This window comes from Aspergillus homomorphus (assembly GCF_003184865.1).
Source record: "Aspergillus homomorphus CBS 101889 unplaced genomic scaffold BO97scaffold_16, whole genome shotgun sequence".
NCBI lineage: Eukaryota > Fungi > Ascomycota > Eurotiomycetes > Eurotiales > Aspergillaceae > Aspergillus > Aspergillus homomorphus.
Window position 1 is genome coordinate 108,353 of NW_020291902.1, and position 13,684 is coordinate 122,036.

The following is a 13,684-nucleotide window of genomic DNA, read 5'->3' on the forward strand; positions in this document are numbered from 1 at the left end:
ATGTCAGCTCGTAATAATAGCATAACCCCTGGTTTGTGATGAGCTTGTCCTTGGAGCAGCAGATCATTTCATGGAATAAACCGTTGGATGTATAACGTCGGATACATAGACCCGCAGTCTAGGGCTGTGGCAGTTCAGGAAATCCTCTATCCCCTAGACAGGATATCGCTTGCTATAACCTCTCTCAACCTCTATTTCTTCGAGTTTATTAGTTCGAGCCATGTCAAATGATTGTTCCAATCTGTGCCAAGACTATCCATTATCATGCACGTAGAGGACGTAGATACACCAAGTCTAGGTCAAGATACCTACCGAGCGAATCTAGAATTTCTGATTGAGGACTGAATGTTTCAAATTAGATTTCACCGCGATAAAGAGGAATACAATATTTTCTTCAAAAAGAACTCGACTTAAGTACACTTCACGAAGTAGCACTCGTCTTGCCACTTGTCAGTGACATCTACATGGATCATCACCCCGCAGTACACAGTCTCCTTGTCGCCTTTTGGATATATACAACGTGAATGGAGCCTTGTTTCGTTCCTCAACTGTTTCTAGACCCCAAACCCTGCTAGCAGACCGGGAATTTGTGAAAGTAAGATTTTAGGGCTGACACATAGAAGTGAATGAGAGCTCATGCATGTCAGCCGGGATCCTGCCGTGACTTACTTCCAGCTTCAAACGCTTCCACCCTCTCTCTTCTCTTTCTTCTTCTTTCTCACCCTCGCCCATCCTCCATTCTTGGAAACAGCAGAACGCACAGAATCAGAAAAGCATAATGTGCTATCTTCCTCTACCTCTACACCTCTACGAGGACTGGGACGACGAAGACGACCTAGCCTACAAAACCATTCTCGCTAACCTGGTCAACGGAGAGCTGACCCCGTCCGAAGCGGCCCACCAACTCGACATTGTCTTCACCCAGGAGTTCACCGCGTCTTACAATCGCATTCGCAACCAACAAACCCCTTCCAACTCACCCCCGAGGAAGTCGCCAGTGGCGTTACCAACATCCGCGAGGTCGCAGGATGGCCCGATGGTCAGACCCACGACATCTTCCGCTGGATCGCACGACTATGCAGCGCATTTCCACCCAGGCATCCAGGACAAGATCGACTTATTGCATTCCTAGAGGCGCTACGTGCGATGCCATTGCATCATGTTATGTATCTGGGGCTGGAAATGCTTCCGAGCCATTCGAGAAGTTCCAACTGTGGCCGATGGTTGGGAACTGGTGTGGGATATCAGATGAATTTCGACGGGAGTTACCTGGCCTGTTCTTCCTCTGCTGCGGGATGTGTGCTGCCTCTTAATACTAATGTCACCTCGTCCAAAGATTGCGCCTACCTCCACACCAAACATGAACAACAAGACGAGGCTCACCTTACGACCGATGAGAAGCACATCCGTTGGCGCAACTTCCAGTCGCAATTGCCCGGAACACGGCACTGGATCTTGTGGACTGCGCGTCCTTCTGCGCGCTGGAGGATATCGTTCCGAGAGGTCGGTCTTATTGTCCGGATGAGCCGGCGCGGATTGCCTGTAATCTGCCCGCGGGGGTGGAGTGGATCTTGTTGCAGTGCGAGTATGTGTACGCGCAGTGCAAGCGAAGGAACACTGTCACGGACCCTTTGACGGAGATGTGGAGTATGGAGCGGTGGACGCTGTGGAAGCAACTGTTTGCGGACATTGTTACGGGGGAGGCTGATCAATTTGCCTTGGATACTCGTCAGCTGGCGAAGTTGGCGCACGAGCGTATGGTGGCATGCGAGGAGGCGGACCAGGGTGAGAGAACGAAGAAGGGCCAGTGATTGCGTTTCGTAAAAATTCAGTTCATAATTCGATGACTCGTTAATGATACCACATGACTAACACCATAACCAGTTCCGGTGCGCATGCACGTCCCGAACGCCGTAGAGTACACTGCCCTGATAACCGCGACCTGCCCCGTCCCTCCCTCCCAAGAACCAGTTTATACTTTTCTGTATCATCGATGTGGCTGCACGAGGCCAAAGTCCTATCGAGGGTCACTCTGAGGAACCCTGATCCGGTGCCACTTGTTGAATGTATTATGGGGGTCGAACTTCTTTTTGAGCTCCTGCAGCCGGGGATAGTTGAGTCCAAAAATGGTCTCGGTGGATACTTCATGCCCTATATAGTGGTTAGATCGTGCCGTCGCATCCAAGATTGCTCATCGATATCCTCCGCCATCAGAAACTATGAGAAAAAGACTTACCAGCATAATTTGCATAGATGCCTGTGCCTTGCGTGGGTCGACTATGACCAGGTTTCTTGATGCCCGCCTCCAGCGCGATCCGCTCCAGAAGACTCGCCTGCAATGAGCGGATGCGCTCATCTAGGCCCGGATCGTACCACCGGAACAGACAGCTGACGTTGTAGTAAGGCCCGCGATTGGCGAAGGCGGTCGCATTAAGCGGAGTTTTCTGTATCTGCGCATTCGGGAGAAGCTCAACAAGCAGTCGGCTGTCCCTGGTCTGCGGATAGTCGGTCAAGACGCCGTTGAATTCATCGTATACCGACTGTACGAAGTTGAGGTCCAGTGGCAACGTGACATTGGATCCTCTCATGCTCTTCCGAGGCCCCATGGCGTTCTCCAGCGGGTAACTGATGTTGACCTCGGTGTCGCTTCCCCGGCGATTCAGCGTGTCGGTCGTGTTGAGGATGCCGTTCAGACTGTCGTAAGGGATCATCCCTGCTCCATTCACGAGGGGACCTGCTGAGAGAAGAGGCGCAAAGAAGCGCTCTGCCGCCTCCTGGTCCCCGTTGTAGAACACCACCACCAAGATGCAGCACTGCGTCATCGAGGGCACCATCGTGGACCCAAACCAGAGGCCCTGCTTCCCGTCGGTGATCGTCTCGAAGTGGTTGGCGAAGTCGACCACCGCCGACAAGTTGTCATGCGAGAAAAGCAGCGTGCCGGCATAAACGGAATTCCGCTGCGGATGAGCCCGAAAGCCCAACTCAACCGCCACCCCGAACTCCTGGCCGGCCCCGCGAATCGCCCAAAAGAGATCAGGATAATGGTCTTCTGACGCGATCACGACCCTCCCGTCGGCAAGGACCACCTTCGCCCACAACAGGTTGTCGATGGCGAGACCGTACTGGCCGGTCAGCCACCCATAACCACCGCCCAGGGTTGCCCCGGCTGCCCCGATGTGGCTGAGAGTGCTGCCGACCACGGCGAGTCCGTGCTGGGCGGCGGCGACATCAATGTCTGCCCACAGCGCTCCGCCTTCGGCCGTGACCACCCGAGATACGGGGTCGACCTGCACCTTGCGCAGTTTGGCGAGGTCCAAGACGATGCCCCCGCGAGCCGTGGAGCTGCCGCTCGTCGAGTAGCCCCCGCCTCGTACTGCGAGGGGGATCTGATGGCAGGTGACGAATTTGACGACGATGGCGGCTTCATGAGCCGAGGTCACTCTGATCACTGCGCCCTGCTCTGGTCAGTTGAGTCAATGGACGGAGGAGGGGATGCAGACTCACCACGTCTTCGTCGCAAGAGTCGCTCCATTGCTTGATATTGTCTCCGTAGCCTTCGCATCCCCACGTGGAGATCTCCGCATTTGTCCCGTCGAGTTCGTTCCTCAGACTCCGGACTTGAGATAGTGGTAAGAACGGCATTATGGGGTTGAATGGATGGGTTGGTGAGACAGGGTCGGGGAGGGCTTAAGTCGGAGGTATTATAGTCCCTTGAAGACAATGTGTCATAATCACGAGCGGGGCCAACATTAGCAGCCTCACAAGACGTAGCAAAGAAAAAGTACCGTGGTCTGGAGGCAAGTGAGGTCAGCGCCGAGAAAATGCAGGGTCTGGGCAGTGTGGCAGGTCAGTCCCAACCTTGGGCAGATCATGCTATCGGGTGAAGATGTGGTCTGACACTCTTCTTCTCTCTCTGTGGGGGTGGCGAAAATCTTGGGGCAGACCGGGATTTCCCGTGTTTGGACGCGAGCTCTTTATTTAATCCGCTGCACACACTTCCCTGCAGGCTCAAGCTATGATGTAGTTGACTTCTGTCTTTCTCTTTCTCGGGGCTCTCTTCCTTGTTACATACACGAGGGACCTGCAAGTCGAATCCGGGTTGACTTCATCATGATGGTTTGTTGAGGTTGTTGAGATGTGTCACGTGACAGCAAAGAATACTGATTATCACTTCACCACTCCATTCTCTTTTTCGCCCGAACCGAGAATGAAGCAGAAGGATTTTAGGTCGCAAGGTGCCAGCAGCAGCTCATTTACAGTAACTTTGTTAATGAAAGTCTCTCCTACTTGAGTCAACGGTTACTCCCCAACCCGATATTCACCCGACCGAGTATGCACGGACCTCGCCCTTATCTGTGGCAGTGAATCAATCACAATGCAGCACAAGACACAGCGACTTGCCTGATCGATCAATGAATTATTGCTGGATTGTTGCGCCAGAAGCCGCGATAGATGTGCCAGTCATTCAGTAATCCGATCATAACCACGTCGAAGCACGAGTCGATCTCTCGTGCGCTGGCAGGAAGCATGGAGGCTGCAAAGGCTACATAAGTCCCACTCAAAGGCCCAGCGCAGCCAGAATACCTGGCAAACCTGTCTTCTATCAACTCCCCTACCTTACCCTCAAGGTGGCTCGCTACCTTTCAACTCTCGGGGTATCTTTGGATCTGCAGCGTGATCGTCGAGAGCCGAGGCAGCATATGCTTATTCGACCGTCCATTCCGGACAGTCATTGCCCCCTTGCAGCACCGAGAGAGTCACTCTTCACGGTCGCATCCGGAAAGGAGTGAGTTGCTTCAATCAAGACATTGCTCATGCAACTCTCTCCGGGACTGAAGCACCTTGACATTGTCGCTGCGGTGCATGGGAGGCCTGCATTGTCAATTGTTCACTCAGTCTTCTCAATTCTGCTGAAGTAAACGCGGAGATCTCGCCCAGGAGAGCACAAGCCCCTGGAAACGGAACACAAATACTCAGGAGCTCCCAGATCAAACTGCCCAACGCCATGAGAAGTTAACCTTGAATAAGTGCAGTTAGAAGCGGTTCTGTGGTTCGCATCGCCACGGCCATCTCGGAACGCTCGGGACTCGGCTCTACGCGGACACACACAGGAACACGGATTGTATCGCCGGGGACTCCCTCTCGCCGAACTGCTGTATTAATCACTCCAAGGGGATTGAGAGCGCGCAATGCTCAAATGCAGAGCACCAAGACAGTGTGATCTTCATGTAAGGCAACCTCACGGTAGGCAATCCTCGTGTCGAAGATCATCCGCCAAGATAAACAGCCGCATGCCCACAACCAGGAAACCCAGGTCAATTGTCCATCCATGAGCTACTGAGTACTAGTCTATTGAGACTAGCTCAAGATGCGTGCTGGAAATCACTTCACGTGCCAGACAAACCGGGATAAAGCTCCGAGGAGCTGTCGACGATCCTGGCAACACCGACGAAGGAAGACCGGCGTGCGGGGGAGGATGTGCGGAGAAGACTAGCGCTATCACACCATATGCAGGTGGGATCACCTCGCTGGCCATTCGTTACTTAGTAAATTGCTGAGCTCGTGCTGTTGCACTGCGGCAAAAGTATAATTGAGTGAAGAATACAGCTGCTTACGCGTGCCTCGCAGGAACAGGCTTAGCATCAATTGCTTTGCACCACTACGAGTAATTGACCGAGTGTCGTATCGCAATGGGTGAACTCGTAACCGGGCGCTGAGTGGCGGCCTAGTGAGCTCTCCAGTGGATCAAAGCCGACTCTTCCGGGCAGTTCAGTTTTTCTAGAAGCCCGACGCAGGCTGGGGGTCCACTTCGCCTGGATGAGGTGCTCTTCAGGCTCTGTCGCGCGTCCAGGCAAACAATCGATTGTTCTGATCACCAACTAACAATTCTAAGGTGTCCAACTAATATTCTCATTTGTCGTTCCATGAATTCACTCTTTCCAATGTAGCGACAATGTGGTGAAATGACATAATTACCAATCCAGATGCGGACAGTTCCAAGGCAGGCTGCCTGGAGTGGAGTCACGGGAAGGCCGGAGCCCTGATCGCTATCTTTTCCCTCATGACGGAGTAGACTATCGCGCTTTCACTTCCCCGACAACCAACGGGCGTGGCCCTCGTTGACTCGTAGACCCGCTTAACCACCATGTCAAGCAATAATAAGCATCGGCCTACACCAGAAACCAGCAGGCTTCCCAGCAGAAAGAGGCTGAGGCCGCCCGAGGCCTGAGGCAAGCGACTGATCCGGACCATCCGAGGGATTTTCTCCACTGGCTGCCCGACACGAGGTTTGATGTCACTCAGCGTGCTGCTGACAGACACGATCTTGCACGCCTAAATCTTACTAGATCCTGCCGTACCTAAGATTGTCGGTCAGCGTACATAAACGCAGCTCTTTTCCCTAGTCCACGGAGCTTGCTCTTTTTTCCCACCTGTTCCACCTTTCCCTCTCACCACCCTCCCCCCCCCACACCACCATGCTCTTTCCGGCTCGCCTCCTCCCTCTTCTTGGGAGTATTCTCCCTGTCGTCTACGGGCTGCCTACCACCAGCCCGTCCGTGGTCCTTCCCCCAAGCCAGGATCCCTTCTATAGCGCCCCCAATGGCTTCGAGAGCACACTGCCGGGAACCATTCTGCGCCTGCGCCCAGCCCCGGGTAACTTGACCGCACTGGTCAACGCGTCCGCAGCATACAATGTCGTCTACCGCACGACCAACAGCCAATACCACCCCACCTGGGCCGTGACAACCGTCTTCATCCCCAACTCCCCAAGCACCGGCAGCGACAACCTGACCTCACTGCTCTCCTACCAAATCGCGTACGACTCCAACGACCTCGACGCCAGCCCCAGCTACGCCATGTACAGCTCGCCACCGGTGGACATCTCCCTCGCGCTCAGCCAAGGCTGGTTCGTCAACGTGCCCGACTACGAAGGCCCGCTGGCATCGTTCACGGCAGGCGTGCAGTCGGGCCACGCGACCCTGGACTCGATCCGCAGCATCCTGTACTCGTCGAGCAACCCGCGCGTCACCGTCTTCAACGCCGTGAAACCCGCGACCACACGCACCGCGCTCTGGGGCTACAGCGGCGGGGCGCTAGCCAGCGAATGGGCCGCGGAGCTACAGGGACAATACGCACCGGAGCTGACACTCGCCGGCGCCGCACTCGGCGGACTCACACCCAACGTGACCAGCGTGTTGGACACAGTCAGCGGGACGCTATCGGCGGGGCTGGTGCCCGAGGCTGTCCTGGGCCTGGCGAGCCAGTACCCGGAGACGTACGAGTTCCTGGTGTCGCAGCTGCACGCGACGGGGCCGTACAACCGGACGACGTTCCTGGCGGCGCGCGACCTGACGCTGGCGCAGGCCCAGCTTGTCTTCGCCGGCCAGGACATCTTCAACTACTTCGTCAATGGCAGCGCCGCCTTTGCTGATCCCATCGTCCAGCGCGCCCTCAACCGCGACGGCTATATGGGTTACCACGGCGTGCCGCAGCTACCCATCTACGCTTACAAGGCCATCCACGACGAGGTCAGCCCCATCCGCGACACTGATGCTCTTCTTACCCGCTACTGTGGTGTCGGCGCCAATATCTTGTACGAGCGCAACACCGTCGGCGGGCATTCGGCCGAGGCGATTAACGGCCATCCCGCTGCGTCGACCTTTATTGCGGCTGTGTTGCAAGGCCGCTACGCCAGTCTGTACAAGACTGAGGGGTGCACGTTCCGGAATGTCACGGTCAATATCACCAGCTCGGTGTTTTAGAAGGTTAGAGAAGGGCAGGCGAGGGGGTGTATAGTAGTCAGCGGAGTTATATATACTAATGATGGTGATTGTGAGCGGTGGTTGTACTTATAAGGTGATGGATACTATGGTCTATAATGATGAAGTGTATTTGGCATATCTGCAAAGACGCTCAGCAATCTTTCAGATTGAGTTAATCACGGCTTCGGTGTTGTGCCGGTGGTCTAAACGCCGATCATGCTTGAAACGCAACGCAATGCGAAAATCTATTATACTAAAAAGGTCTATCTCGACACCGCTGGCTCCTACTCGTACAGTTTATCAATGATCCGTCTAGAAAAAGGCCGATTCGTCCTTGATAAGATACGCCGCACGCTCCGCGACAGCGTACAGGGTGCTGACCAAGTGACCGCACACCTGGTAAGGCAGCACCGAGGCATCGACGACGCGCACGTTGGTCGTGCCGTACACCTTCAGCTTGGTGTCGACGACGCCACCCTTCTCACGCGGCATCATGGCGGCAGTTCCGACCGGGTGGAAGTTCGAGCGATCTATTGTTCAGTTAGCCACATACATAATCCCTGCGCCTATGCATCACTTACAATTTCCGTCGAACAACCACGCCTTCCACTCCGCATCGGAAGCATCCTGTGCAACAACATCAGGGGCCGGAGTCGCCATCCCTTTGACCAGATGGCCCAACGGAGCCGCCGCAAACGAGTCCCGGATGTACTTGGCCACGGCAATCTGGCTGTCCAGGTCCCAATCGAACATGTAGTAGTTAGGATTGATCGTGGGCATGGCGGTCGGATCCGCAGACGCGATGTGCACATTGCCGCGAGCGAACGGCAACAGAGTCCAGGACTCAGACGCCAGGGTTGCGCCAGTACCGGGGTAGTAGAGGATCTCGGCGATGGGCACGCGCTGGTTGAAGATGAGATCGTACTGCACCTCGAACAAATCCTTCAAATCCGAGGCCTTCATCACGCCGCCGCTGACCTCGGCCGTCGCATTGGCGTAGTGGCCGATCTGCTTGCGGATGGCCTGGGCTACTGATATTGTCTCGTTTCCGTAGACGTCGTACACGTTGGGGTAGACCACGTACTTGGTGCCGGTCAGCTCGCTGTACGTCGCCGCCTCGGTGTGCGCGTTGGTCTGGTCCTGCAGGTTCTCGCCCACGGTCGGCAGATTGACCTGCACGGTGATGTTGTGCTTCTTCAGTAGGGCTGCGTTGCCAATTCCCGACAGCTCGAGGATACCAGGCGATTTGAGCGATCCCGCCGAGATGATAACCTCCTGGCGTGCGGTCACGACGGTGGTCGTTCCGTTGGCCGAGGAGAACTCCACGCCCGCAGCCGTAACATCGCCCTTGCGAGCCTCTCCGCGCCAGACGATGCGGTTGGCGAAGGTGTTCAGCAGCAGGTGCAGGTTGGGACGCGAGGCGACCGGCCAGTAGTACGCGCGGGCGGCGTCCTCGCGCACGTTGGCGTCGAGGTTGATGGTCGAAGGGTAAATGTTGATGCCACGCATCTTACCGCCATTGACATCGTAGCTCCAGGGGACACCCAGGCCGTGGAACGTGGCGTTGAGCGTAGCAGTCAGGTTGTTGGCCGGGATCGCGCCGAACCCGACCGTCAAGGGACCCTGCTCGCCGTTGTAGGAGGCGTTGAAGGTCGCACCCTCCAGGCGCTGGCTGCGGCTGGGGATGGTCAGGTTCTCGCTCTGCAGGTAGTAGGGGAACAGACTGTCCCAGGTCCAGCCCTCGTTGCCGATCTGTTGCCAGGCGTCGATTTGCACATCTTCGGCGCGCGTGTAGGCCATTCCTACGCCGTCACATCAGCTGGTGCCAGAGTTGCAAGTATAGGAAAACATACCGTTGATAGCGCTGGTTCCCGACAAGGCTTTGCCTGCACGCATGACCTGCGGCGACTTGCCTCCATACGTCTGGTTGACAGTCTGGTACTGCCAGTCGATGTCCGAGCCAAATGCCAGTCCATACCCATCGACAGCAGTCACGTTGGGATTGTGAAGCACAGAGTCACCCGCCTCGATCACGAGAACGGAGACATTAGCATTCTCCGACAAGCGGTTGGCAATGACCAGGCCACTGGTACCACCTCCGACCACGATGTAGTCGTATTGGGCATTGGGAGCGTGTTTGATGGGAGAAGCCAAGGCTGCCGTCACAGCACTGAGAAGGAGGACCGGGCGAAACATGGTGAAGTCGGTACCTGCTGATGCTCTTCGCATGGATTTCACCCAGCGTTATTCCGGTTGGTCTTATACCCGTGAGAAGGGACGGTTTGTTTCCGTGTTGCTGCTGTCCGGTCTCTCCATGATGCCCACACAGGATCTGTCAGCCACGGAGCTCTTCCGCTGAAGGTCCATCAAGTGGGACCAAGAACGCCAAAAACGTTGAAACAACGAGTGTCCGGTGAAGCGAAGTTTATCGATCAGCCATGGCATTCGGCTTATCTCCACTGGATTTCGGCATGCCGAGAAGGGCATTGGCTGGCCGTGTCCGGGCCGGCGCGGGTGGGAGTTCAGTAATTCTCGGCGATCAGGGTCCAGTCCATTCGAAAGTCGCAGATTAGTCTCCATTGCATGCTGATAAGGGTATAGGGTGTTCTTTCCCTGCCTGACTAAATGTTTGTCATCTGTTCCACAGACTTCCATCGGTCCTCTTCCCCTGTTCTGGCGTCATATAAATGGGCCACGCCAGGGACGGCACACGACGGGTGGAGACGCTGCCGTGCTTGATAATCTTCAGGTAAGATCTTGCTCGGAGTTCGGAGTAGTTTCTTCCAGAATTTGGTAGAGACTTGCCAGAAAAGATAACTTACAGTGCACACTTTACTGGCCGATTTATCGCGACTCACTCCGGTCCGGATAAATTGAGGTTGTCTCAATACTTTCATTGTCGCCAATCTCTGATCGTCGGGGGATTCTCGGGCAAAATACGATTGGCGATATTCTTAACACGGTGTGCCTCATAATCGCCGGTTGAGGAAATGCTAACCTCGAACGAGTAAAGCATTGGTATTCACGGTCTTTTGAGTTCTGTCACATGAAGACATCTTCCGAAAAAAGCAATTGGACCTCAGCTATATGAGGACCCCCACCTGCACATTACTTCTTGCGAATCTACTAGGCAGCATTCAAACCTTATTTCCGCTCGACGAATGCCAAAAGCTTTGCCAATACTCCGTCCATCGGAGCTTTTTGGGTGCTTATGCTGGCGGCATTAGACGGAGCTAGACATATGATGATGTTGTCCCCAAGAAAATCCTGTGTAACGCGGTGACAATGCTTTGAGACTGGATCGAGCGCTAATGAGAAAGGACTCGGAATCTGGGCGCACAAAGCTCGCTTACCTTGTTTGGCACCTAGTGCATGCACACTGGGCATCTGTATTCAAGCATAACGCAGAGCTCATCATGAATGTTTGTTCAGCGGACAGAGACTGGTATTGCATACCTCGTTGTGCTGATCCAAGATTGCACCAAAGCAATCTGGAATCACCCATGATCGGATCATTGTATAACTTGCCTGCGTGGTTGCATCAGGGGCCTGTACTGTGTGGGTGCCAGACAAGCATTCAGCAACCCCGGACGAGAGCCGCGGTTGGCCATCACCGGGACTACAACCTGTTAGATAATGGCTGGAGGCGAGTTTGACACGATAAATCGTCAGCATAATTTGTGAGACGTAGTATCCGTCATTGCTGTTCTTCTGGAGCAGCCATTAGCATAATTTCTGGCGTTTTGCGGGGTTTCAAACATGGACCATCCCGACACATGACCTCCAAGCCCTACAACTTCAAATTTGGACCTCAAAAATGTCGACTTGAAGTTCCACATGAACGCTGTCTTCCTCCGGCTACAAAACACTGTTACTGGGACTGGCTATCTGCATGTTGAGACAAGAACCAAGCCACTGTGATGAGGCCACACGAATAGTAAAAATGGACATCTCCGATCAATGCCTTCCTCTCACGGCAGTTCTTCCGGATGTCACTTCTGCAGGATTCAAGAGCGATCTGTGCCAACCGGCTGAGCTCAAAAGTTAATTGGTCAATTTGAGATGCTCCTGGCCAGATAGGCCAAGACAAATACCAATCTCTTGAGTTGGTGTTGAAAAGGCTCTGCTGAAATCCACCGCGCATTCCGCGCGTGATCGCAGGAACTCCACCCTTGCTTGTTCTTACTTATTCCTACCCTTGTTCAAGCCTGTTGGGACCGATCAAACTCCAGACTTTCTTTCCATGTTGGGAAGGTCTTTCAAGTCAGTCATCTCAACATGTTGGTTAATACTTCATAGAAAAGTCTCGACGTGATGCTAGAGTGATCTTCCGGCGAGTTGTGCTGGAGCCCTGGACATCAGCCGAGCCTGCCTCACTACTACCGCACACTTTCCGTCGGCCCTAGGATAAGCGGTGCAGTCGTGACCAATGCTGGCTGGTTTAAGTCTGACTCTCCGAGCATGACGGCTATTATCACTGCACCCAAGCCTGAAGAATCCCACGTGGTCAGAGTTAACAAGTTGAATAGCGCCGGCTCTGTCCCTATTTCAGGGACAGGAAATCCGCCCTGTGCTCTGCTGTGCTGTCCCTAGGAGTTTCTTCAACGCACAAGATGACCGTTCTTGCTCGATTTCTGACTGTTTTGTCGGTACTGGCGCCTCTGAGCCAGGCCTATCCTGCTCTTCAAACACGCGGTATTGCAGACACTCCTTAACGAGCCGAACATCAGTCACTGACACTGAACCAGACATCTCTCTCAATCAGCTCAGCGATTTCACATTCTGGGTGCAGTACGCCAACGCGGCCTACTGCGCCAACAACTATGATCCCAATTCAGCCGGAACGAAGGTTGGCTGTCTGGACAGCGGATGTCCGGAGGTAGAAGCCACCAACACCACTATCGCTTTTGCTTTCTCAGGGTGAGTCCATCACTACCAGCTTTGTGCATCGCAACTAACCGCACCTGCATGGTAGCACCACCCTCACCGACACGGCTGGCTTCGTCGCAATCGACCACACGAACAAGCACGTGGTACTTTCTTTCCGTGGCTCATTTTCCATCCGCAACTGGATCACCGACGCAATCGTTTTCTTCACGGACCCGGAACTCTGCACCGGCTGTCGGGCGGAGCTCGGCTTCTGGAGCGCCTGGACAGGGGTGCGCGACGGGGTGATCCAGCAACTCCAAGACCTGGAGGCGGAGTATAGCCACTATGACCTCGTCTTAGTCGGACACAGCCTGGGCGCCGCCATTGCGACTCTTGCGGGTGCGGACCTCCGCTCCAGAGGCCACAAGCTGACGGTGTACGCATACGGATCGCCGCGGGTGGGCAACGAGGAGCTGGCGCAGTTCATCACCGACCAGGGGAATAACTACCGGTTCACGCACACGAGTGACCCCGTCCCGAAGTTGCCGTTGCTGATCATGAACTACGTCCATATCAGCCCCGAGTACCATATCTCCGCGGGGAACAACGTCACCGTCCGGCCACAGGATGTGGAGGTGTACCAGGGCCATGTCAATTTTGCTGGCAACACGGGGACTGGCCTGCCTTTGCTGACGGATTTCCCAGACCATTCATGGTATTTCCGGCGGGCGGATGGTTGCAAGGGAGAAGGTCTTCCGTTTTGAGGGCGCGATGAATATAGACTTTTCTCTTTTCGGACCTGATACCAGGACTTGTTGTAATAGTTATATACTCCGTCCTTTAGTCACTCCTGCTAGTTCATGATTGCAGTCACGCTAGTATGCGGACTCAGATATCATTAGGTTGCCCTTATTTTCCACGTATTCACTGGCCCAAGAGTATAACTGCTAGGCGTTACTGAAAATGACTACGCTGAATCGGGGCCAACTGGTGACGGGTAGAACAAAATCTCCGTTCCCGGACGGAGGTTTTGGCTGGTGTGTTCGCGGCCC

At 54.6% G+C, this 13,684-nt stretch overlaps 5 protein-coding genes across 5 annotated transcripts; 3 read left to right on the forward strand and 2 right to left on the reverse strand.

Moving 5' to 3' along the window:
- Positions 1-778: 778 nt before the first annotated feature.
- Positions 779-1,811, forward strand: BO97DRAFT_413997 (uncharacterized protein; the record flags this gene model as incomplete). Its single annotated transcript, XM_025696323.1, has 3 exons — positions 779-1,039; positions 1,135-1,503; positions 1,581-1,811. The coding sequence occupies 3 exons, from the start codon at positions 779-781 to the stop codon at positions 1,809-1,811; spliced, it is 861 nt and encodes a 286-aa protein (XP_025551785.1).
- A 206-nt stretch (positions 1,812-2,017) lies between these two features.
- BO97DRAFT_344413 (FAD-binding oxidoreductase) lies at positions 2,018-3,642 on the reverse strand (the record flags this gene model as incomplete). The annotated part of the gene is made up of 3 exons (XM_025691733.1): positions 2,018-2,151; positions 2,237-3,455; positions 3,505-3,642. 3 exons carry the CDS (start codon positions 3,640-3,642, stop codon positions 2,018-2,020), a joined length of 1,491 nt encoding a protein of 496 aa, XP_025551786.1.
- Positions 3,643-6,438: 2,796 nt separating this feature from the next.
- BO97DRAFT_405255 (LIP-domain-containing protein) lies at positions 6,439-8,003 on the forward strand. The gene has a single exon (XM_025695149.1). It carries the CDS (start codon positions 6,477-6,479, stop codon positions 7,761-7,763), a length of 1,287 nt encoding a protein of 428 aa, XP_025551787.1. The 5' UTR covers positions 6,439-6,476; the 3' UTR covers positions 7,764-8,003.
- A 72-nt stretch (positions 8,004-8,075) lies between these two features.
- On the reverse strand, positions 8,076-10,079 carry BO97DRAFT_477674 (GMC family oxidoreductase; the record flags this gene model as incomplete). The annotated part of the gene is made up of 3 exons (XM_025700571.1): positions 9,617-10,079; positions 8,345-9,565; positions 8,076-8,293 (listed from the first exon to the last, which is right to left on the reverse strand). Exons 1-3 carry the CDS (start codon positions 9,990-9,992, stop codon positions 8,076-8,078), a joined length of 1,815 nt encoding a protein of 604 aa, XP_025551788.1. The 5' UTR covers positions 9,993-10,079.
- Positions 10,080-12,142: 2,063 nt separating this feature from the next.
- Positions 12,143-13,527, forward strand: BO97DRAFT_51461 (lipase family protein). Its single transcript, XM_025700873.1, has 3 exons — positions 12,143-12,458; positions 12,512-12,683; positions 12,739-13,527. The coding sequence occupies exons 1-3, from the start codon at positions 12,377-12,379 to the stop codon at positions 13,394-13,396; spliced, it is 912 nt and encodes a 303-aa protein (XP_025551789.1). The 5' UTR covers positions 12,143-12,376; the 3' UTR covers positions 13,397-13,527.
- The last annotated feature ends 157 nt before the right edge of the window (positions 13,528-13,684 follow it).